The sequence below is a fragment of the Mobula birostris genome, chromosome 11 (genome assembly GCF_030028105.1).
Source record: "Mobula birostris isolate sMobBir1 chromosome 11, sMobBir1.hap1, whole genome shotgun sequence".
Classification (NCBI taxonomy): Eukaryota; Metazoa; Chordata; class Chondrichthyes; order Myliobatiformes; family Myliobatidae; genus Mobula; species Mobula birostris.
In genome coordinates, this window is record NC_092380.1 from 4,483,854 (window position 1) to 4,507,429 (window position 23,576).

At 46.2% G+C, this 23,576-nt stretch overlaps 1 protein-coding gene across 1 annotated transcript in view; it reads left to right on the forward strand.

Annotated features, from left to right (window-relative positions):
• LOC140204757 (voltage-gated potassium channel KCNC1-like) overlaps window positions 1-23,576 on the forward strand; it is a 165,675-nt gene that overhangs the window by 65,046 nt on the left and 77,053 nt on the right. The window contains exon 2 of the mRNA XM_072271517.1: window positions 15,894-16,827. Within this exon, the coding sequence (XP_072127618.1) occupies window positions 15,894-16,827 (934 nt within the window). The remainder of the gene's footprint in view (window positions 1-15,893; window positions 16,828-23,576) is intronic.

Genomic DNA, 23,576 nt, shown 5'->3' on the forward strand with positions numbered 1-23,576 from the left:
CATTGGGACTAGTATATTTGGACCAATTAAGCAGCTGTCCTCATATTCTGAGGCTGTGCACTCTAGTCCTAGACTCTCCCACTGTCGGAAACATCCTCTCCATGTCCACTCTATTTAAGCTTTTCAATATTCGATACTGCAGCTACTGACAAAAGTAAAACTGTGCTGAAGAAGAAAACATAATAATATTTTGGATTCTCAAGTTTCCTCAGTAACAACGAAAGCAACGATGACTTCCTCAGATAGCAAACTGCTTGAGATTTGATGAAAGGGCAGCAAGCAGAGTTGTTAACCTTTTGTTTCTCTCCCTCCAGAGGCTACCTGACCAGCTGAGTGTTTCTCGCATTTTCTATCTTTATTTCAGATTTTGAGCATCTGCAGTTTTTGCACACATCTTTAATATATATACTGACGATTAGATGATATTAAATTAGCTTTATTTGTTACATGTACATGGAAACAGACAGTGACACGCGCCGCTTACCTCAAATCAACTCACCGAGGATTGTGCTGGTGGCAGCCACAAGTGTCACCACGTTTTCAGTGCCACCAAGCATGGCCTGAACTGTACGTCTTCGGAATGTGGGCGGAAACCAGAGCACCCGGAGGAAACCCACGCCTCATGGGGAGAATGTGCAAACTCTTTACAGACAGCAGCGGGAATTGACCCCTGATCTTACAGCTTGTGCCACAACGCGTTGCACCAACCGCTACGCTACCGTCCCGCCCTCACGTGAGAGCTAAGCTCGAGAGGGTCATTCAAAGTCGCAAGGAGAACAGTAGATCCAAACGGGTTACTTGCCCCGTACAACTGGCTTAGGTTCAAAGTTTTACTTTCAATATATTAAAAAGAGACCACTTGGCCCATCGAGTCTATACTGCTTAGCAGAACAATACCATTCTGTATATATACTACCTGCAACCCATTCTATCACACAGTCTCATCGCACCAGGGGTAATTTGCACTGGATAACTAATCTACAAGCTTGCACAGTATATACTTCTTCTTCAGTCCTTTACCTCTTCCACTTATCCCCTCTCAGCTTCTCACAACCACCCCCCTACCTTCCCCCTCACTTGGCTTCACCTATCACCTGTCAGCTTCTATACCTCCCTGCTCCCCCCTCTCACCTTCTTGCCCCGGCTTCCGGCCGGAAGCAGCTTTCTCTCCAGCGCTGATGAAGGGTCTCGGCCCGAAACATCGGACTGTTTTCCATTGGCGCTGCCTGAACTGCGGAGTTATTCCAGCACTTTGTGCCTGTTGTTTAGAATATAGATCATTACTGGTGCGCTCACTCAAGTTGAGTATGATGTTCTCCTAAGATTAGATTAGATTATCAGGACACTCAGTCCTCATTTATTGTCATTTAGAAATACATGCATGCATTAAGAAATGATACAATGTTCCTCCAGAGTGATATCACAAAAAAAACCCCGGACAAACCAAAGACTAACACTGACAAGACCACATAATTATAACATATAGTTACAGCAGTGCAAAGCAATACCATAATTTGATAAAGAGCAGACCATGGGAATGGTAAAAAAAAGTCTCAAAGTTCCGACCGACTCCCGATAGTCCCCAATAGCAGGCAGCAGAAGGGAGAAACTCTCTCTGCCATAAACCTCCGGGCACCGACAACTGTTGATGCATTGGAAGCACCCGACCACAGCCGACTCTGTGTCCATCCGAAAACTTTGAGCCTCCGACCAGCCCTTCGACACCGAGCACCATCTCTGCCGAGCGCTTCGACCCCGTCCCGGCCGCCGAGCAACAAGCAAAGCCGAGGACTCAGGTCCTTCCCCTCCGGAGATTCTGGATCACACAGTAACAGCGGCAGCAAAGCAGGCATTTCAGAAGTTTCTCCAGATGTTCCTCCGTTCTCTCACGTCTGTCTCCATCAAATCAGGATTGTGCACAGCACCCTACTTGACAGATTAAAGATATCATTCACCGGAGAGGCCGCGCAAGCTGCGTCGTGCCGCCATCTTCTCCTCCTCCCACTGGTGCGTCCTCAGGTAGCTGTGGAGGCCGATCTGGGATCTATGTAATCTGGTGCAGTGGTGGGCCAGACTTTATAATCCTGCCCCCTTCGCCACTTGCTGATCACCATGGGGCTTAATCTGTGATGCTGGGGTGGATTCCCTTAATGTATAACGTGAGAAGGCTGATGCACGGGCAGCCGCCACACGGTCCTTGACAGATCGGGGTCAGGGTCCAGTGTTTTGGAACGCAAGATGACTGGGGACCTTTCACTGTTGCACCCTTCCTCCGCCGTCACTGCCGTTGTGATGCGTCATCATCTTCTGCCAGCCCCACTGTTGAGCTCTTGGTCGGATCGCTGTTTGTCTGGAACCTTGCCCTTGACCTTACCGCCTTGGGTGACCCTCCCAGGAGCTAAGCTCCAGATGGCTAAACTCCAGACGGTTTCGCTCTCGGGGTCTCAGGAACAATCCTCTGAAAGGATAGAACAGTATAGCACAAGAACAGGCTTCGGCCTACATTGTCTGAGCACGTGATAAAATGGTCCCAGTCTCTCTTTCCATTGCAATTAAGGGTTACCATGGGAACAGACTTCAAGGGAAGCTGGTAATCTTAAAATACACACAGTGGCCACTTTATTAAGTACCGTTTCTACCTAAAAAGTAACCTCTGAGTGCACGTTCATGGTCTTCTGCTGCTGTAGCCCATCCATTTCAAGGTTTGATGTGTTGTCCTTCCAGAGATGCTCTTCTGCACACCACTGTTAATGTCTGGTCATTTGAGTTACTGTCACCTTCCTGTCAGCTTGAACCAGTCTGACCGTTCTCCACTGATCTCTCTCATTAACAAGGCATTTTCACCCACAAAATTGTTGCTCACTGGGTGCTTATTAGTTTTTCACACCATTCTCTGTAAACCCGAGAGCAGAGGTTCTCAAACTAAGGTCCACAGATCCCTTGCTTAATGGTAGTGGTCCATAGCATAAGAAGAATTGGGAATCCCTGCTCTAGAAACTGTTGTGAGTGAAAATCTCAGGAGATCAGCAGTTACTGATATACTCAACCCACCCCATCTGGCACCAACTATCATTCCATGATCAAAGTCACTTAGATCATATTTCTTCCCCATTCTGATGTTTGTTCTGAACAACAACTGAACCTCTTGACCGGGTCTGCATGCTTTTATCCATCAAGTTGCTGCCACCTGATTGGCTGTTTGGATATTCGCATTGCATAAATAGGTGTACCTAATAAAGTGGCCACTGAGTGTATGTTTAACAATGAATCATTCGGAGCTGCCTCGCTGCAGCAGAAACATCGTGAGTGGTGAATTCTTCAAGTATTAAGCTTGGCAATTTTGGAATCTGTTTTCCCTCTGACACTTTTGCTAATGAGCCTATGGGGAATGCCGCGATGTTGTCATATTACCAAAGAGGGCGAGGAGGTGAGATATTATTACGATTGCTCAGAGCAGACCCACTTGTTTCTAGAGGCAACAGCAGTTTCCAAGACAGCGTTGAGCTGCAGATGTACCGTCATAAATCTTGTAGTCGTACTTTATTTGTGTAGAAATTACAAGGCTCATTGCAGTGTTTCAGGGTGTATGTAGGTGGGAGCTTGAAAACAATCTCTGTTGATGAAGTATTGATGTCAACTTTACAGATCTTCAAAGACAGCTGTGCTAGCACGCAGTCTTGTCATTGAGTTATACTGCATGGTCATAGGCCCTTCAGCCCATCTGGTCAATGCCAACCATCAGCTCTCACTTACTCTCAACTTTATTCGCCAGAAACAGGTGAATTGATTACGGGGAGCAAGGACATGGCAGACCAATTGAATAATTACTTTGGTTCTGTCTTCACTAAGGAGGACATAAATAATCTTCCAGAAATAGTAGGGGACAGAGGGTCCAGTGAGATGGAGGAACTGAGCGAAATACATGTTAGTAGGGAAGTGGTGTTAGGTAAATTGAAGGGATTGAAGGCAGATAAATCCCCAGGGCCAGATGGTCTGCATCCCAGGGTGCTTAAGGAAGTAGCCCAAGAAATAGTTGATGCATTAGTGATAATTTTTCAAAACTCATTAGATTCTGGACTAGTTCCTGAGGATTGGAGGATGGCTAATGTAACTCCACTTTTTAAAAAAGGAGGGAGAGAGAAACTGGGGAATTATAGACCGGTTAGCCTAACGTCGGTGGTGGGGAAACTGCTGGAGGCAGTTATCAAGGATGTGATAACAGCACATTTGGAAAGCGGTGAAATGATCGGACAAAGTCAGCATGGATTTGTGAAAGGAAGATCATGTCTGACGAATCTCATAGAATTTTTTGAGGATGTAACTAGTAGAGTGGATAGGGGAGAACCAGTGGATGTGGTATATTTGGATTTTCAAAAGGCTTTTGACAAGGTCCCACACAGGAGATTAGTGTGCAAACTTAAAGCACACGGTATTGGGGGTAAGGTATTGGTGTGGGTGGAGAGTTGGTTAGCAGACAGGAAGCAAAGAGTGGGAATAAACGGGACCTTTTCAGAATGGCAGGCGGTGACTAGTGGGGTACCGCAAGGCTCAGTGCTGGGACCCCAGTTGTTTACAATATATATTAATGACTTGGATGAGGGAATTAAATGCAGCCTCTCCAAGTTTGCGGATGACACGAAGCTGGGTGGCAGTGTTAGCTGTGAGGAGGATGCTAAGAGGATGCAGGGTGACTTGGATAGGTTGGGTGAGTGGGCAAATTCATGGCAGATGCAATTTAATGTGGATAAATGTGAAGTTATCCACTTTGGTGGCAAAAATAGGAAAACAGATTATTATCTGAATGGTGGCCGATTAGGAAAAGGGGAGGTGCAACGAGACCTGGGTGTCATTATACACCAGTCATTGAAAGTGGGCATGCAGGTACAGCAGGCGGTGAAAAAGGCGAATGGTATGCTGGCATTTATAGCGAGAGGATTCGATTACAGGAGCAGGGAGGTACTACTGCAGTTGTACAAGGCCTTGGTGAGACCACACCTGGAGTATTGTGTGCAGTTTTGGTCCCCTAATCTGAGGAAAGACATCCTTGCCATAGAGGGAGTACAAAGAAGGTTCACCAGATTGATTCCTGGGATGGCAGGACTTTCATATGAAGAAAGACTGGATGAACTGGGCTTGTACTCGTTGGAATTTAGAAGATTGAGGGGGGATCTGATTGAAACGTATAAGATCCTAAAGGGATTGGACAGGCTAGATGCAGGAAGATTGTTCCCGATGTTGGGGAAGTCCAGAACGAGGGGCCAAAGTTTGTGGATAGAGGGGAAGCCTTTTAGGACCGAGATTAGGAAAAACTTCTTCACACAGAGAGTGGTGAATCTGTGGAATTCTCTGCCACAGGAAACAGTTGAGGCCAGTTCATTGGCTATATTTAAGAGGGAGTTAGATATGGCCCTTGTGGCTACGGGGGTCAGGGGGTATGGAGGGAAGGCTGGGGCGGGGTTCTGAGTTGGATGATCAGCCATGATCATAATAAATGGCGGTGCAGGCTCGAAGGGCCGAATGGCCTACTCCTGCACCTATTTTCTATGTTTCTATGTTTCTATATACATTTACATATATCAGGAACTTGCTGTGGTGTGTTGGTGTGACATGGAACCGAAAAAAAACAGTATTCATCGATTATAAAGAATAAAGATTTATATAAAAATAACTCTAAAAAATTATGAAGATTAAAGAATATCACAAGTGACCTGACTTGGTCCACCCAAGCAGAGTCCACTGCCAAGAAGGCCCACCAGTGCCTTTACTTCCTGAGAAAGCTAAAGAAATTTGGCCCGTCCCTTAAAACCCTCACTAATTTTTATAGATGCACCGTAGAAAGCATTCTTCTGGGGTGCATCACAACCTGGTATGGAAGTTGTCTTGTCCAAGACCAGAAGAAGCTACAGAAGATCGTGAACACGGCGCAGCACATCACACAAACCAATCTTCCATCCATGGACTCACTTTACACCGCACGCTGTCGGAGCAGTGCTGCCAGGATAATAATCAAGGACATGACCCACCCAGCCAACGCACTTTTCGTCCCTCTTCCCTCTGGGAGAAGGCTCAGAAACTTGAAGACTCGTACGGCCAGATTTGGGAACAGCTTCTTTTCAACTGTGATAAGACTGCTGAACGGATCCTGACCCGGATCTGGGCCATACCTTCGAAATATCCGGACCAGCCTCTCGGTTTTTTTGCACTACCTTACTTCCCATTTTTCCATTTTGTATTTATGATTTATAATTTAAATTTTTAATATTTACCATGGATTTGTACTCCAGGCAGTGGGAAGCGCAGAATCAAATATCGCTGTGATGATTGTACGCTCTAGTATCAATTGCTTGGCGACAATAAAGTATAAAGTATAATTTACATAGAGCAGTACAGCACAGGGACAGGCCCATCGGCCCTCAATGTTGTGCTGAACCAGCTAAAAAGTAATCAAAAAACCCCCCAAAACTAATCCCTTCTACCCACACGATGTCTAAATCCCTCACCTTCCTTAAATACACGAGGAAGATGTCTCTTTAAGAGCTTCTAATGCATTTGCCTCTACCACCAGACCAGGCAGCACATTCCAGACATTCTGCATTCTTTGAGTAGAAAAAAACTTACCCCCTCACATCCCCTTTGAACCTAACCCCACTCACCATTAATGCATGCTCTCTGGTACTAGACATTTCTACCCTGGGAAAAAGATAGTCCCCGTCTACTCTATCTATGCCTCTCATAATCTTATAAATCTCTATTAGATCTCTTCTTAGCCTCTACCGCTCCAGAGAAAACAACCCAAGTTAGAGAGCTAGCCTCTCCTGCTAGCTCGTGCCCTTTAAACCAGGCAGAATCCTGGTAAGTCTCCTCTACACCCTCTCCAAAGCCTCAACGTCCTCCCAATAGTGGGGCGACCGGAACTGTAAGCAATACTCCAGATGTGGCCTAACCAGAGTTTTATAAAGTTGCAACATAACCTCTTGACATTTGAACCCAATGCCTCGACTAATAAAGAAAGCATTCCGTAAGCCTTCTTAACCACCTTATTGACCCATGTGAGCCACTTTCAAGGACCTATGAACTTGCACCCCAAGATCTCTCTGTTCAGCAACACTGTTAAGGATCTTGCAGTTAGTAGTGTATTGTCTCCTTGCATTTGCCCATCCGAGGTGAGGTACCTCACATTTATCTGGGTTAAACTCCATCTGCTATTTCTCTGCCCATACCTGCAAATGATCTATGTTGTGCTGAATTCTTTGCCGGTCTTCTACACTATCCACAACTCCACCAATCTTGGTATCATCTGCAAACTTACTAACCCACCCATCTACATTTTCATCCAGGTCACTTATATGCATCACAAACGGCAGAGATCTCAGCACGGATCCCTGTGGAACACCATGAGTTACAGACCTCCAGCTCAAATAAGTCACTTCGACCACTACCCGCTGCCTTCTATGGGCAAGCCAGTTCTGAATTCAAACAGCCAATTTGCTGCGGACCCTATGCATCCTCATCTTCTGGATTAGCCTCGCGTGAGGGACCTCGCCAAACGTCCTACTAAAATCCATGTAGACAACATCCATTGCTCTACCTTCATCAATCTCTCGTGTCACCTTGTCAAAAAAGCTCAATCAAGTTGTTAAGACATGACTTGTATTGCACAATATTATGCTGCCTCTCCCTAATAAGACCATGGGTTTCTAAATACTCATATATCCTATCCCTAAGAATTTTCTCCAGCAATTTCTGATGTGAGACTCACCGGTCTATAGTTCCCAGGATTTTCCCTTCTTCCCGTCTTAAATAGAGGTACAACATTAGCCCCTCACCAGTCCTCCAGGACCTTGCCTGTACCTAGAGAGGACACAAGGATAAAGTTAGAGGTTAAAGTTCAGATATGGAATTTTTTTTTTAAAATGCATCCGTTAGTCTCATGAGACCATGGATTTGCACCTTGGAAGGTTTCCAGGGCGCAGGCCTAGGCAAGGTTGTATGGAAGACCGGCAGTTGCCCATGCTGCAAGTTTCCCCTCTCCACGTCACCGATGTTGTCCAAGGGAGCGGCATTAGGACCCATACAGCTTGGCACCGGTGTCGTCGCAGAGCACTGTGTGGTTAAGTGCCTTGCTCAAGGACACAACACGCTGCCTCGGCTGGGGCTCGAACTAGCGAGTCGAATGCCTTAACCACTTGGCCACGTGCCCACACGTATAAAACCATATGTTCTGTATGAATATAAGATACAAGAGCCTCAGGACCTGCACCATCAGGTTCAAGAACAGTTACTACCACACAACCATCAGGCTCTTGAACAGGAAAATGACACCGGTGTCGTCGCAGAGCAATGTGTGGTTAAGTGCCTTGCTTAAGGACACACACGCTGCCTCAGCCAAGGCTTGAACTGGTGACCTTCAAATCACTAGACGAACGCCTTAACCTTTTGGCCAATGTGCATAAATACATAAACACCAGCAGGTATTTACAATGTAAATAGAATTATAAACAGTAGTTCAAAGAGTTTGCAGAGCAGTATGGTGATAACATTAATAGATGGGGGGGGAGCATTAGAGTACCTCCCGCACATAATAAAGTGGCCACTGAGTGTACGTTCATGGTCTTCTGCTGCTGTAGCCCATCCACTTCAAGGTTCGATGTATTGTGCATTCAGAGATGCTCTTCTGCACACCACTGTTGTAATGTGTGGTTATTTGAGTTACTGTCACCTTCCTGTCAGCTTGAGCCAGTCTGGATGTTCTCCTCTGACCTCTCATTAACAAGGCATTTTCACCCACAGAACTGCCAGTCGGTGGATTTTGTTTTTGTTTTCTGCACCATTCTCTGTAAACTCTAGAGACTGTTGTGCGTGAAAATCCCAGGAGATCAGCAGATTGTGAGATTGTCAGACCACCCCGTCTGGCACCAACAATCATTTCACGGTCAACATCACTTGGATCACATTTCTTCCCTGTTCTGATGTTTGGTCAGAACAACTGAGCCTCTTGACCATGTCTGCATGCTTTTATGCATTGAGTTGCTGCCACATGATTGGCTGATTCGATATTTGCAGTAATATGTAAGTGTACAGGTGTACCTCATAAAGTGGCCACTGAGTGCATATGGATAGGAAGTGGCAGGGGTTCCCAACCTTGTATCCATGGACCCCTTGTTTACTGATATTGGTCCATGGCATAAAAAGGTTGGGAACCCCTGGTAAAGGGATGTGGACCAAACTCAGGTAAATGGGACAAGTTTCAAAGTGACATGGTCTGCGTGAACTTGTTGGTCCGAGAGGCTGGGTTAAATGCTATATTACTCTATTAATCTATGACTGTATTTGGGATGTAGGAGAGAACTGGAGCACCCGGAAAAAACTCACTCAGCCGAAGGGCGATTGTGCAAACTCCACATAGACAGCACCAGAAGTCAGGATTGAACCCAGGCTTCTGGCACTGTCAGTAGTTTGGTTAACTCTGTGACCATAGAAGTCCACAGACCTAGAAAGAGTACGGTCCCTCCTCTTAAATTGATTTTCCATGAGGTATGGACATCAGTGGTAAGGACAGCTTTGAACTCTCAAAGCACTTCATTGGGGGTAGTTAAGAGATGACTGCTCTTGGTCTAGACACATATAGGCCGGGCAGAAAAATGGTCTTATTGAAAGGTTCAAGGATAGGATAGCTGGCCGGTATCCTTTTCCTAGGGTTGAACTGCCTAATACTAGAGGCCATGCATTTAAGGTGAAAGGGGTGAAGATTGAAAGGAGATGTGCGGGGCAAGGTTTTTACTCGAAGAGTGGTGGATGTCTGGTAGGCGTTGCCAGGAGTGGCAGTGAAGGCACATATGATAGAGGCATTTTAGAGGCTCTTAGATAGTCACATGAATGTGCAGTGAAAACACCCACCACATTTTCGAACTCCCCTTGAAGACCATCTCGAGCAAACTGGCTCTCTCTCTCTCAGGAACATTGCCCTTGCTCCTTGGAGCCATTCATCTGCACAAAGAACTTCTTGCAATGGTGCCTCTACTTCCAACAGCATTCTGTGGCATAAGATCATAAGACCATAAGACATAGGAGCAGAATTAGGCCATACAGTCATGGCTGATCCTTTTTTTTAATCTCCTCCTCAACTCCCGGCCTTCTCCCCGTGACTCTTGACGAAGGCATCTTCTCTTCTGTCCTGCTCTGCAGCTTCTGCCAGAAGACCCCAAACCAGACCACTATCCTTCAGAAAGCTCTCTCCACTCTGCTCTCTCTAGAACTTTCTCCATTTTCCACAGCTAATTGGCTGACACAGCATTCCTAAATGGAACAACAGGCTTCTTACCTTCAGCCAAAACCAAAACATTCTACCAGCAGGACACAAGACTTTGTACAAAACTGCTAAAATGAAATATCTTCAGCATAGCAGTAGAAAACTTAACCAGGGCATTACATATGTAATTGGCATAAGGGTATTAGTGGGATTGATGTGTTCTGTAATCGCCATTGTTGATACTAATGAAGGATCAAGGATCAATTTTATTCGCCAAATACTCTCAGTGGCCACTTAATTAGGTACCCGCTGCAGCAAATGAAGTGGCCACTGAGTGTATGTTTGTGGTCTTCTTCTGCTGTAGACCATCCACCTCAAACTTTGACTTGTACACACAGAGATGCTCTTCTGCACACCACAGTTGTAACGTCTGATAGTGGTCACTGTCACCTTTCTGCCTGTTTGAACCTGTGTGGCCATTCTCCTCTGATCTCTCTCATTAACACTCACAGAACTGCCCCTCACTGGATGTTTTTTGTTACTCATACCATTCTCTGTAAACTCTAGAGACTGTTGTGCATGAACACCCCAGGTGATCAGCAGTCTCTGTGATACTCAAACCACCCCGTCTGGCACCAACAATCATTCCATGGTCAAAGTCACTTGGATCACATTTCTTCCCCATTCTGATGTTTGGTCTGAACAACAACTGAACCTCTTGACCGTGTCTGCATGCTTTTAGGCAGTGAGTTGCTGATTGGCTGATTAGATATTTACATTCATGAGCAGATGAGCCACTAATTGTGGGTTTACATGTACTAGGAAATTTCTGTGGTGCGTTGGTGCTACGTACAATAGAGGATAACAACATTCAACAATTAAGTAGTATAAAGAGTTATATAAAAATAAAGTTAGAAGTCCAGATATGGAATACTGGAATAATTATTTCAAGCTTACAGAATTAGCTCTACTGAAACTCCAAGTGGGATTTGACCTGGCAGTTTTGTATAATTAGTCCAGACCTCTGGATTACCAACCCAGCACCACTGCCTGTAATCCAGAGCAACACACACAAAGTGCTGGAGGAACTCAGCAGGTCAGGCAGCATCTATGGAGAGGAATGAATAGTCGACATTTTGGGCCGAGACCCTCCTTCGGGATAGGGAAGGAAGGGGAGGAAGCCAGAACAAGAAAGCGGAGGGAGGGGAAGGATGAAAAGCTGGCAGGTGATAGGTGAGACCAAGTGAAGGGGGGAGCAGAATGGGTGAGGGAAGGGGGGGTTGAAGTAAGAAGGTGAGAGGTGAGAGGTGGAAGAAGTGAAGGGCTGAAGAAGAAGGAATCTGATAGGAGAGGAGAGTGGACCACAGGAGAAAGGGAAGGAGGAGGGGCACCAGAGGGAGGTGATAGGCGGGTGAGGAGAAGAGGTAAGAGGGAAGCCAGACTGGGGAATGGAAGAAGAGGGAAGGGGAGAGGGAGAAGCTACCGGAAAAATTATTACATAAATACTTCGCTGGCTGTGTCTGGGCCACAACTTGCTTTGTAAATTCAGTTTCTTCCCTCAGTGAATGACTAATGAGGGGAAAGTGACATTTCAACGCAGCTGCTTGTGTTACACGTTTAATTTTGAGCTAACACAAAAAAGCATTATTTTAAAAACCGAGCAAGGGGGGCATTTGATAGTTGTTCAAAATGATCGAAGTTCCTAGTACATTTATTATCAAAGTGTCAACGCAGTATACAACCCTGAGGTTTGTCTTCCCACAGACAGCCATAAAACACAGAAGACCATGCAACCAACCTGCTCAAAGAAAAACATCAAACATCAAACCCCGCTTCCCAACCAATCGCAAAAATATTGTGCAAACGCCAACAAAAAATGATTAAAAACAGAATATAAAGCACAAAAAGCACATTTCAGTACAGTATAGTTTAGTTCAGTTTAGTTTGGTTCAGAGCAAAGACGGAGGAGTATCTTTATAGGCAAGAGAGGACATCATGTTGTGCTTTCTGTAGCTCTGATGAACATTGTGGACATCAAGTCAAGTCAAGTTTATTGTCATTTAACTATATAAAAGTATTCTGTCAAATGAGACAATATTTCTCTGAACCAGAGTGTAATGCACAGTAGTACACAGAACACACACAACACATTATAACTTATGAAAGTAAGGATGAAATCTACGGCTGGATTACACATAAGTGAACTAAAGTGTATATCACAAACAAGAGGAAATCTGCAGATGCTGGAAATCCAAAGCAACACACTCACAAAATGCTGGAGGAACTCAGCAGGCCAGGCAGCATCTGTGGAAAAGAGTAAACAGTCGCCGTTTCGGGTCGAGACCCTGATGAAGTGTGATGAGAGTCCTGATGAGGGGTCTCGGCCCAAAATGTCGACTGTTTACTCTTTTCCATAGATGTTGCCTGGCCTGCTGAGTTCCTCTGGCATTTGAGTGTGTTACCTAAACTAAAGAGCATAAATATTGTGCGGTACAGAACAGATTAACCAGTGATGCTTTGAATGCGATGCAGCAGGGAGTTCATAAATCTAATGGCCTGAGGGAAGAAACTGTTCCCCATCCTCGAGGAATTCTGCAGATGCTGAAAATTCAAGCAACACACATCAAAGTTGCTGGTGAACGCAGCAGGCCAGGCAGCATCTCTAGGAAGAGGTACAGTCGACGTTTCGGGCCGAGACCCTTTGTCAGGACTAACTGAAGGAAGAGCTAGTAAGAGATTTGAAAGTGGGAGGGGGAGGGGGATATCCAAAATGATAGGAGAAGACAGGAGGGGGAGGGATGGAGCCAAGAGCTGGACAGGTGATTGGCAAAAGGGATACGAGAGGATCACGGGACAGGAGGCCCAGGGAGAAGGAAAAGGGGGAGGGGGGAAAACCCAGAGGATGGGCAAGGGATATAGTGAGAGGGACAGAGGGAGAAAAAGGAGAGTGAGAGAAAGAATGTGTGTATATAAATAAATAATGGATGGGGTACGAGGGGGAGGTGGGGCATTAGTGGAAGTTAGAGAAGTCAATGTTCATACCATCAGGTTGGAGGCTACCCAGACGGAACATAAGGTGTTGTTCCTCCAACCTGAGTGTGGCTTTGAATGCGACGCGGCAGGGAGCCCCTTTCTTTAAAAAAGGAGGACATCTCCCTCGTCCTGGAATGAAAAGCCTCATCCTGAGAGCAAATGCGGCGGAGACGGAGGAATTGCGAGAAGGGGATGGCATTTTTGCAAGAGACAGGGTGAGAAGAGGAATAGTCCAGATAGCTGTGAGAGCAAGAGATAGGGTCACCCGACACAGACTGGGAGACCGCTTTGCTGAACACCTACGCTCTGTCCGCCAGAGAAAGCAGGATCTCCCAGTGGCCACACATTTTAATTCCACATCCTGTTCCCATTCTGACATGTCTATCCACAGCCTCCTCTACTGTAAAGATGAAGCCACACTCAGGTTGGAGGAACAACACCTTATATTCCGTCTGAGTAGCCTCCAACCTGATGGCATGAACATTGACTTCTCTAACTTCCGCTAATGCCCCACCTCCCCCTTGTACCCCATCCGTTATTTATTTTTATACACACATTCTTTCTCTCTCTCTCCTTTTTCTTCCTCTGTCCCTCTGACTATACCCCTTGCCCATCCTCTGGGTTTTCCCCCCTCCCCCTTTTCCTTCTCCCTGGGCCTCCTGTCCCATGATCCTCTCATATCCCTTTTACCAATCAACTGTCCAGCTCTTGGCTCCATCTCTCCCCCTCCCGTCTTCTCCTATCATTTTGGATATCCCCCTCCCCCTCCCACTTTCAAATCTCTTACTGTCTCTTCTTTCAGTTAGTCCTGACGAAGGGTCTCGGCCCGAAACGTCGACTGTACCTCTTCCTAGAGATGCTGCCTGGCCTGCTGTGTTCACCAGCAACTTTGACGTGTGTTTCCCATCCTGACCGTTCTTGTCTTTATGCATCGGAGTCTCCTGCCTGATGGTAGAAAGTCAAAGAGGATGCTGGGTGGATGGCTGGGATCCTCGATAATACTAAGGGCCCTGTGCTCACAGCGCTCCTGATGCATGTTAGGGAGACCCCTGTGATCCTTTCAGCCATTCTCGCAGTCCTTTGTAGGGATTTCCGGTCCAGTGCTTGGCTGCTCCCATAGCAGATGGAGATGCAACTTGTTCGGATGCTCTCAATGCAGTTAAGGTTGGGGGGAGGGGAGCCTCGCATGCCTCAGTCTCCTCAGGAAGTGGAGGTGCTGTTGTGCCTTCTTGCTCAGGGAGGCGATATTGAGGGACCAGCTGAGGTCATCCGTGTGTGTGAAGTCCTAGGAACTTGGTTTATTTGTTGCCGGAATGTGTGGTGACACTTCCAAATCAAAATCAGAATCAGGTTCCACTTACAACGGTAAGTACCTCCGCTGACCCTGAAAGCCCACTGCCTTCGTCAAAGCTGGAGACGAACCACAGCCTCTGCCCAGATCACCAGCAGGCTTGTCCGCCAGAGGGTCTGACTGGCAACTGAAAGTCGGTGTGGGCAAGCAGTTAAAGTTCCCTGTCTTCATCGCATCGTCGACCCTGAGCTTGACGTGGTCACTCTGTCAGAAGCCTCGAAGCAGGTGGTCCTGGTAGAACTGACAGGTGCCTCGGGAAGACCGGGCTGAGGAGGCGTTTGACCGTAAGAAAGCCAGACACCAGGATCTGGCAGAGCGGTGCCAGCACTAGGTGGAGTGCACGATGTGAGGTGGGGTGTAGAGGCTTTGCTGGCCGCCCGCTCTGCAGAACCTGCTCTCTCCTTGGCATTACAGGGGCACTGCAAGGAGAAGAGCCACAGTGGCACGTGGGCAAGCCTCCAGATGGCTCCGGGTCAAGAGGTGTGACCCGTGGACCAATGCCGCTGGGACACAAGCCGGGGCCTGATAACCCTGGCTGGGTCGTCTGGGTGAGGGTGTCTGATGATAAAACGCCCGATGGCCCAGGTTACATCACAGATGATGTGTCTCAGCGCATTCCAGAATATATCTCAGTAACAATATCACCAACGTACTGTTGTTCTGCATCACCGGTACAGCACAATGCATAAAACACATATAAATTGCAATAAGATATATTATATATATATATATATATATATATATATACACACACACACATCTTTTATATATATATATATATCCAGATATACCTAGTAATTGGCAGGCGAGAAGAGGTGAAAGGTCAGAGCAGGGAATAGAGGAAGAGGGGGCAAGAAATTGTTCATAGGCAGATGGATGACAGAAAAATGGGGGTCTTTGTAGGAGGGAAGACAGATTTGTCAGAGTAGGTTAAAAGGTTGGCAGAACATTGTGTGCTGAAGGGCCTGAACTGTACTGTTCTATGTTCTGCTGTATGATCACACAATAGAGTAGCTTAGGTATTGTCCACTACCTTGTAAATTTGATTGGAATGGTTGTTGCTATATTGTGTACTGAGCAGGTATGGCTGAGGACATATTTCTCCCCATGTACCTGAGAGAGATCATCGTGGGGCCAGGGATGCAATGTCTACGACCTAGATCCAGATATCAGTATGAAAGATGAGCCTTAGCCAGTGCTTAGTGGTGTTTGTTCTGATTTTCTTAACTTGCCTCTCCCTCTTTTATTTCTTCCCTGCAGTACGTGGCGTTTGCATCTCTCTTCTTCATCTTGATATCCATCACCACCTTTTGCCTTGAGACCCATGAAGCTTTCAACCACCAAGTGAACAGGACGGAGACGATCGTCAGGGGCAACGTCACCAGCGTGGTGGAGGACGTGGAGATTGAGACGGAGGCGTTCCTCACCTACGTGGAGGGCATGTGCGTCGTCTGGTTCACCTTTGAGTTCCTGATGCGCATCCTGTTCTGCCCTGACAAGAAGGAGTTCATTAAGAACACGCTGAACATCATTGACTTTGTGGCCATCCTCCCCTTTTACCTGGAGGTCGGCCTGAGTGGACTCTCTTCCAAGGCTGCCAAGGACGTCTTGGGTTTCCTGCGTGTGGTGCGCTTTGTCCGGATCCTGCGTATCTTCAAACTCACCCGCCACTTCATCGGGCTGCGTGTCCTGGGCCACACGCTGAGGGCCAGCACAAACGAGTTCCTCCTGCTGATCATCTTCCTGGCCCTCGGGGTCCTGATCTTCGCCACCATGATCTACTACGCCGAGAGGATAGGGGCCGACCCCGAAGACATCACGGGCAGCAAGCACACCAGCTTCAAGAACATTCCCATCGGCTTCTGGTGGGCTGTGGTAACCATGACAACCCTGGGTTACGGGGACATGTATCCGGAAACCTGGTCCGGGATGTTGGTGGGAGCTCTCTGCGCCTTGGCCGGGGTGCTGACCATCGCTATGCCGGTCCCTGTCATAGTCAATAACTTTGGCATGTACTATTCCTTGGCTATGGCCAAGCAAAAGTTACCAAAAAAGAAGAACAAGCACATTCCCCGGGCACCCCAGCCGGGCTCTCCCAACTATTGTAAGCCTGACATCAAGTCCCCACAGAGGAGTGCCCAAGGTGACTCCTGCCCTCTAGCCCAAGAGGAGATCATCGAAATAAACCGGGCAGGTAAGTCTTCTCTGTGGTTTGTAGACATCTTCGACTCCGTCTACGCTCTAGCCCTGTTGGAACTTTATGGGCCAATACAGCACGGGACTAGGGTATTCGGTTTGTTGAGTCCGTACTGACTAATAACCCCCATTTACACTAATCCTGTGTTAAATCCATTTCCCATTCTCCACTCACAGAGTCATAGACCTATACAATATGGAAATAGGCCCTTCAGCCCAACTTGTTCATGTTGACCAAGGCTAGTCCCATTTGCCTGCATTCGGCCAATATCCCTCTAAACCTTTTCTATCTGTGAATGTATCCAAATGGCTTTTAAGTGTAATTGAACCTGCCTCTACCACCGCCTCAGGCAGCTTATGACACAGACGTACCATTGTTTCCTGATGCTTTTGACTTTGGAAGTCAAGAATGAGGCATAAAGCTTATTGCTGATGATCATTTTATTAAGTGTTGCAAAGAACAAAGGTGGAGGAGAAGGAACGTGGTGAGAGAAAAAGTGGAAGGAGAAAGACTAAAAAATAGTTGTGGTCTTCTCAGGCCGGACTACTGATAACAGAAAATTCCATTGATAAGAGTCAACCAATAAAATGGCCTGATTCTCATAATATGACACCTGTCACTAAAACCAAGAAGTTTCCAGAAAAATACAAAGGCAACTGTAAATAGAAAACTCACTGAGCAATCACATATATTTAGGCTGAACATATTAAAATACAAACAATTATAAGAAAGTTAAACGATAAGAAAAATAACAATTCTACACCCCAATAACAACCTCTGTGCCAGCAAACTCGATCATTTGGCCCCCTTTGAATCTTTCTTCTCTGAACTTAAAAATATGGTGTTATGTTTTGTAAGTTCAAAACAATAAAGCTAATTCAAATGAATTCAGGAGTACGGGAATGCAGGTGTAACTTCGTCCTTACTTTTAGCGAGGTGTGCACGTATCACGTGGTAGAGTGATAATGTATGCACTTTAGATATTTTTACATCTCACCCATAATTGATTATTTAAATGAAGAAGAATGCTGAAACAATATTTATACAAGATTACTCAAATAATATTGAAATTCTAAACACACAATCTATGCCATCTAGTTTCAGACTGTTTTCCGCACCCTGAGATTTGTCTTCCTCACAGACAGCCATGAAACCTGGCTAAAGGATGCATGTCTCTGGGAGCTGAACGTCCAAGGATACACGGTGTATCGGAAGGATAGGAAGGTGGGCAGAGGGGGAGGCGTGGCTTTATTGGTAAGAAATGATATTAAATCATTAGAGAGAGGTGATATAGGATCGGAAGGTGCAGAATCTTTATGAGTTGAGCTAAGAAATAGCAGGAGTAAAAGGACCCTGATGGCAGTTATTTATAGGCCTCCAAACAGCTGCAGGGATGTGGACTACAAATTACAACTTGTCAGAAGGGCAGTGTTATGATAATTGTGGGGGATTTTAACATGTGAGTGGATTGGAAAAATCAGGTCGGCACTGGATCTCAAGAGAGAGAATTTGTAGAATGTCTGCAAGATGGCTTTTTAGAACAGCTTGTTGTTGAGCCCACTAGGGGATCGGCTGTACTGGATTGGGTATTGTGTAATGAACCGGAGATGATTAGAGAGATTGAGGTGAAGGAACCCTTAGGAGGCAGTGATCATAACATGATTGAGTTCACTGTGAAATTTGAAAAAGAGAAGCCGAAATCTGATGTGTCGGTATTTCAGGGGAGTAAAGGAAATTACAGTGGCATGAGAGAGGAACTGGCCAAAGTTGACTGGAAAGGGACACTGGCAGGAAGGACGGCAGAGCAGCAGTGGCTGGAGTTTATGCCAGAACTGAGGAAGGTGCAAGACAGGCATATTCCAAAAAAGAAGAAATTTTCGAGTGGAAAAAGGATGCAACCGTGGTTGACAAGAGAAGTCAAAGACAAAGTTAAAGCAAAGGAGAGGGCATACAAGGAGGCAAGAATTAGTGGGAAGACAGAGGATTGGGAAGTTTTTAAAATCTTACAAAAGGAAACCAAGAAGGTCATTAAGAGGGAAAAGATTAACTATGAAAGGAAGCTAACAAATAATTTCAAAGAGGATACTAAAAGCTTTTTCAAGTATATAAGGAGTAAAAGACAGGTGAGAGTAGATATAGGACCAATAGAAAATGATGCTGGAGAAATTGTAATGGGAGATAAGGAGATGGCAGAGGAACTGAACGAGTATTTTGCATCAGTCTTCACTGAGGAAGACATCAGCAGTATACCGGACACTCAAGGGTGGCAGGGAAGAGAAGTGTGCGCAGTCACAATTACGACAGAGAAAGTACTCAGAAAGCTGAATAGTCTAAAGGTAGATAAATCTCCCGGACCAGATGGAATGCAACCTCGTGTTCTGAAGGAAGTAGCTGTGGAGATTGCGGAGGCATTAGTGATGATCTTTCAAAAGTCAATAGATTCTGGCATGGTTCCGGAGGACCGGAAGATTGCAAATGTCACTCTGCTATTTAAGAAGGGGGAAAGGAAGCAAAAGGGAAATTATAGACCTGTTAGCTTGACGTCGGTGGTTAGGAAGTTGTTGGAGTTGATTGTCAAGGATGAGGTTACAGAGTACCTGGAGGCATGTGACAAGATAGGCAGAACTCAGCATGGATTCCTTAAAGGAAAATCCTGCCTGACAAACCTATTACAATTTTTTGAGGAAATTACAAGTAGGCTAGACAAGGGAGATGCAGTGGATGTTGTGTATTTGGATTTTCAGAAGGCCTTTGACAAGGTGCCACACATGAGGCTACTTAACAAGATAAGAGCCCAGGGAATTACGGGAAAGTTACGTACGTGGATAGAGCGTTGGCTGATTGGCAGGAAACAGAGAGTGGGAATAAAGGGATCCTATTTTGATGGGCTGCCGGTTACCAGTGGTTTTCCACAGGGGTCCGTGTTGGGGCCGCTTCTTTTTACATTGTACATCAACGATTTAGATTATGGAATAGATGGCTTTGTGGCTAAGTTTGCTGATGATACGAAGATAGGTGGAGGGGCCGGTAGTGCTGAGGAAACGGAGAGTCTGCAGAGAGACCTGGATAGATTGGAAGAATCGGCAGAGAAGTGGCAAATGAAGTATAATGTTGGAAAGTGTATGGTTATGCACTTTGGCAGAAAAAATAAACGGGCAGGCTATTATTCAAAGTTCTGAGATGCAACGGGACTTGGGAGCCCTCGTACAGGGTACCCTTAAAGTTAACCTCCAGGTTGAGTCAGTAGTGAAGAAGGCGAATGCAATGTTGGCATTCGTTTCGAGAGGAATAGAGTATAGGAGCAGGGATGTGATGTTGAGGCTCTATAAGGCGCTGGTGAGACCTCACTTGGAGTACTGTGGGCAGTTTTGGTCTCCTGATTTAAGAAAGGATGTACTGATGTTGGAGAGGGTACAGAGAAGATTCACTAGAATGATTCCGGGAATGAGAGGGTTAACATATGAGGAACGTTTGTCCGCTCTTGGACTGTATCCCTTGGAGTTTAGAAGAATGAGGGGAGACCTCATAGAAACATTTCGAATGTTGAAAGGCATGGACAGAGTGGATGTGGCAAAGTTGTTTCCCATGATGGGGGAGTCTAGTACGAGAAGGCATGACTTAAGGATTGAAGGGTGCCCATTCAGAACAGAGATGCGAAGACATTTTTCTAGTCAGAGGGTGGTGAATCTATGAAATTTGTTGCCACAGGCAGCAGTGGAGGCCAAGTCATTGGGTGTATTTAAGGCAGAGATTGATAGGTATCTGAGTAGCCAGGGCATCAAAGGGGCAGTGGGACTAAATGGGAGAATGGATCAGCTCATGATAAAATGGTGGAGCAGACTCGATGGGCCGAATGGCTGACTTCTGCTCCTTTGTCTTATGGTCTTATGGTCTTATGGAAACAAGGAAAACCATGGAACTAACCTGCCCAAAGAAAAACATCAAACCCCGCTTCCCAATCATACGCAAAAAAATTATGCAAATGACAGCAAAAAATGATTTAAAACAGAATATAAAGCACAAAAGGCACATTTCAGTATAGTTCAGTTCAGTTCAGTTGGGTTCAGGGCAAAGACAGAGGAGTATTTTCATAGGCAAGAGAGGACATCACGTTGTGTTTTCTGTAGCTCTGATGAACATTGTGGACATCAAGTCAAGTCAAGTTTATTGTCATTTAACTATATACACGTATTCTGTCAAATGAGACAATGTTTCTCCGAACCAGTGTGTAAAACAGGGTGTACACAGAACACACATAACACATAATAACTTATGAAAGTAAGGATGAAATCTACAGCTGGATTACACATGAGTGAACTAAAGTGTATATCACAAACAAGAGGAAATCTGCAGATGCTGGAAATCCAAAGCAACACACTCACAAAATGCTGGAGGAACTCAGCAGGCCAGGCAGCATCTGTGGAAAAGAGTAAACAGTCGCCGTTTCGGGTCGAGACCCTGATGAAGTGTGATGAGAGTCCTGATGAAGGGTCTCGGCCCAAAACGTCGACTGTTTACTCTTTTCCATAGATGTCGCCTGACCTGCTGAGTTCCTCTGGCATTTTGAGTGTGTTACCTAAATTAAAGTGCATAAATATTGTGCGGTACAGAACAGATTAACCAGTGATACTTTAATGCGATGCGGCAGAAAGATCAGAAGCCTAATGGCCTGAGGGAAGAAGCTGTTTCCCATCCAGACCACTCTTGTCTTTATGCATTGGACAACCTATGCCATCACGTCTTAGACCTTTTCCCTGCCCTGTGTCAATCCTTACTGAGAGATACAGCGTGGAATAAGCTGTTCTGGCTCTCCGCGCTGCACCGCTCTGCTTGCAGTGTGTAGTCCAGGTGTAGCAGTTAGCCTGCGCAAAGGTCCTAGATCCGTTCACATGATAGCCTCACGGAGTACGAGGGTCATAAGCTGATCCAGTTCAATCCTGACCTCTAAATGAATTTATTTATTTATTGAGTTACTGCGTGGAATAGCCTGTCCTTCGAGCCGCGCCATCCAGCAACCCCTGACAACCTCGGTTTAACCCTAATGTTATCACGGGACAATTTACAATGCCCGGCACGTCTTTGGACTGTGGGAGGAAGCCAGCGCACCCAGTTACTGTGCCGTATGATCTTGCCGACCTCTGCGAGGTCTCACCAATTCCCTCCCCACCTTATTCTACCACTCACCTGCATAGTTAACCCACCAACCTGCCCGTGGAGGTAGCCGATGTGGGCACAGGGAGGGTGTGCAGACTCCTCACCGACTAACAACCTCACGGGCAACGTGTTCAATCAGAACTCTTAAATCATGGAGCAGCCAGCAAAGTTCGAGGCCCCTCAGTCCACTGGTTTCACACTGACCATGAGAAACCTGTTTAGGTCCTATTTAATTAACTAATACAGCGAGGAATAAGCCCTTCTGAGCCTTTGAGCCACACCTCCCAGCAATCCCTGATTTAATCCTAGCCTAATCACAGGACTATTTACGATGACCAATAACCCACCAACCAGTACGCCTTTGGAATGTGGGAGGAAACCAGAGCACCCGGAGGAAACCCACGCGGTCATGGTGAGAACGTATAGACTCCTTATAGGCAGGAGCAGGAATTGAACCTGGATCGGCGGTACCGTGGAGCGTCGTGCTAACCACTGCGCTACTGTGCCGCCTCAGTTATTCTCCCAGCATTCCGTGGGTGCTGTGGTTAGCGCAGTGCTATTATAGCTCGAGGTGTCGGAGTTCGGCGTTCAATTCAGATGTCATCTGTACGCACACCCCGTGGAACGTGTGGGTTCCTTCATGCGCTCCCGTCGCCTCCCACACTCCTGAGGCGTATTGGGTGAGAGAATTGGTCATTTGTAAATTGTCCCGTGACAGGGTTAGGGTTAAATCACTGCTGTTGGGCGGTGCAGGTTGACGGGCGGTGCAGGTTGACAGGCCGGAAGGGCCTATTTCTTGATGTAACTAAAAGAAATAAAATAAAATTCCTATTAACTACAGCAGACTCTACCACTCAGCTACAGCCTGAGGCTGTAGGCTCCCATTTCCTCCCACAGTCCAAAGACACCACCCAGCAATCTGCCAATTTAATCCTAGCCCAATCACGCGACAATTTACCAATTAACCTACCAACCGGTATGTCTTATAGTCATACTCGGGATAATAAAGTATGACTATAAGACATACCGGTTGGTAGGTTAATTGGTAAATTGTCGCGTGATTGGGCTAGGATTAAATTGGCAGGTTGCTGGGTGGTGCGGTTCGAAGGACCAAAGGGTCTTTTCCAGGCTGTATCTCAATAGACAAATAAAACCCTCCGAACCATGGAGCACATCTGTATGAAACGCTGTTGTAATAAAGCAGCATCTATCATCAGGGATCCCCACCACCCAGGCCATGCTCTCTTCTCGCTGCTGCCATCAGGTAGAAGGTACAGGAGCCTCAGGACTTGCACCACCAGATTCAAGAACTGTTACTACTCCTTGATCATCAGGCTCTCGAACAAAAGGGGATAACTACACTCACTTGCCCATCCACTGAGATGTTCCCACATCCAATGATCTTACTTTAAGGACTCTTTATCTCATTATCTCATGTTCTTGTTGAGGTGATTGGGGCAGAAATTTGGAAGCAGTGGGCTATATTGTAGAAGTACGAAGGGTGCAGTTCAAACCCACTTCCCTCAATGCCATTCTGCCACTATGTCCTATGGTTCCTGTGGATGCCCATCAGATTACTTCTGTTGGGGTGT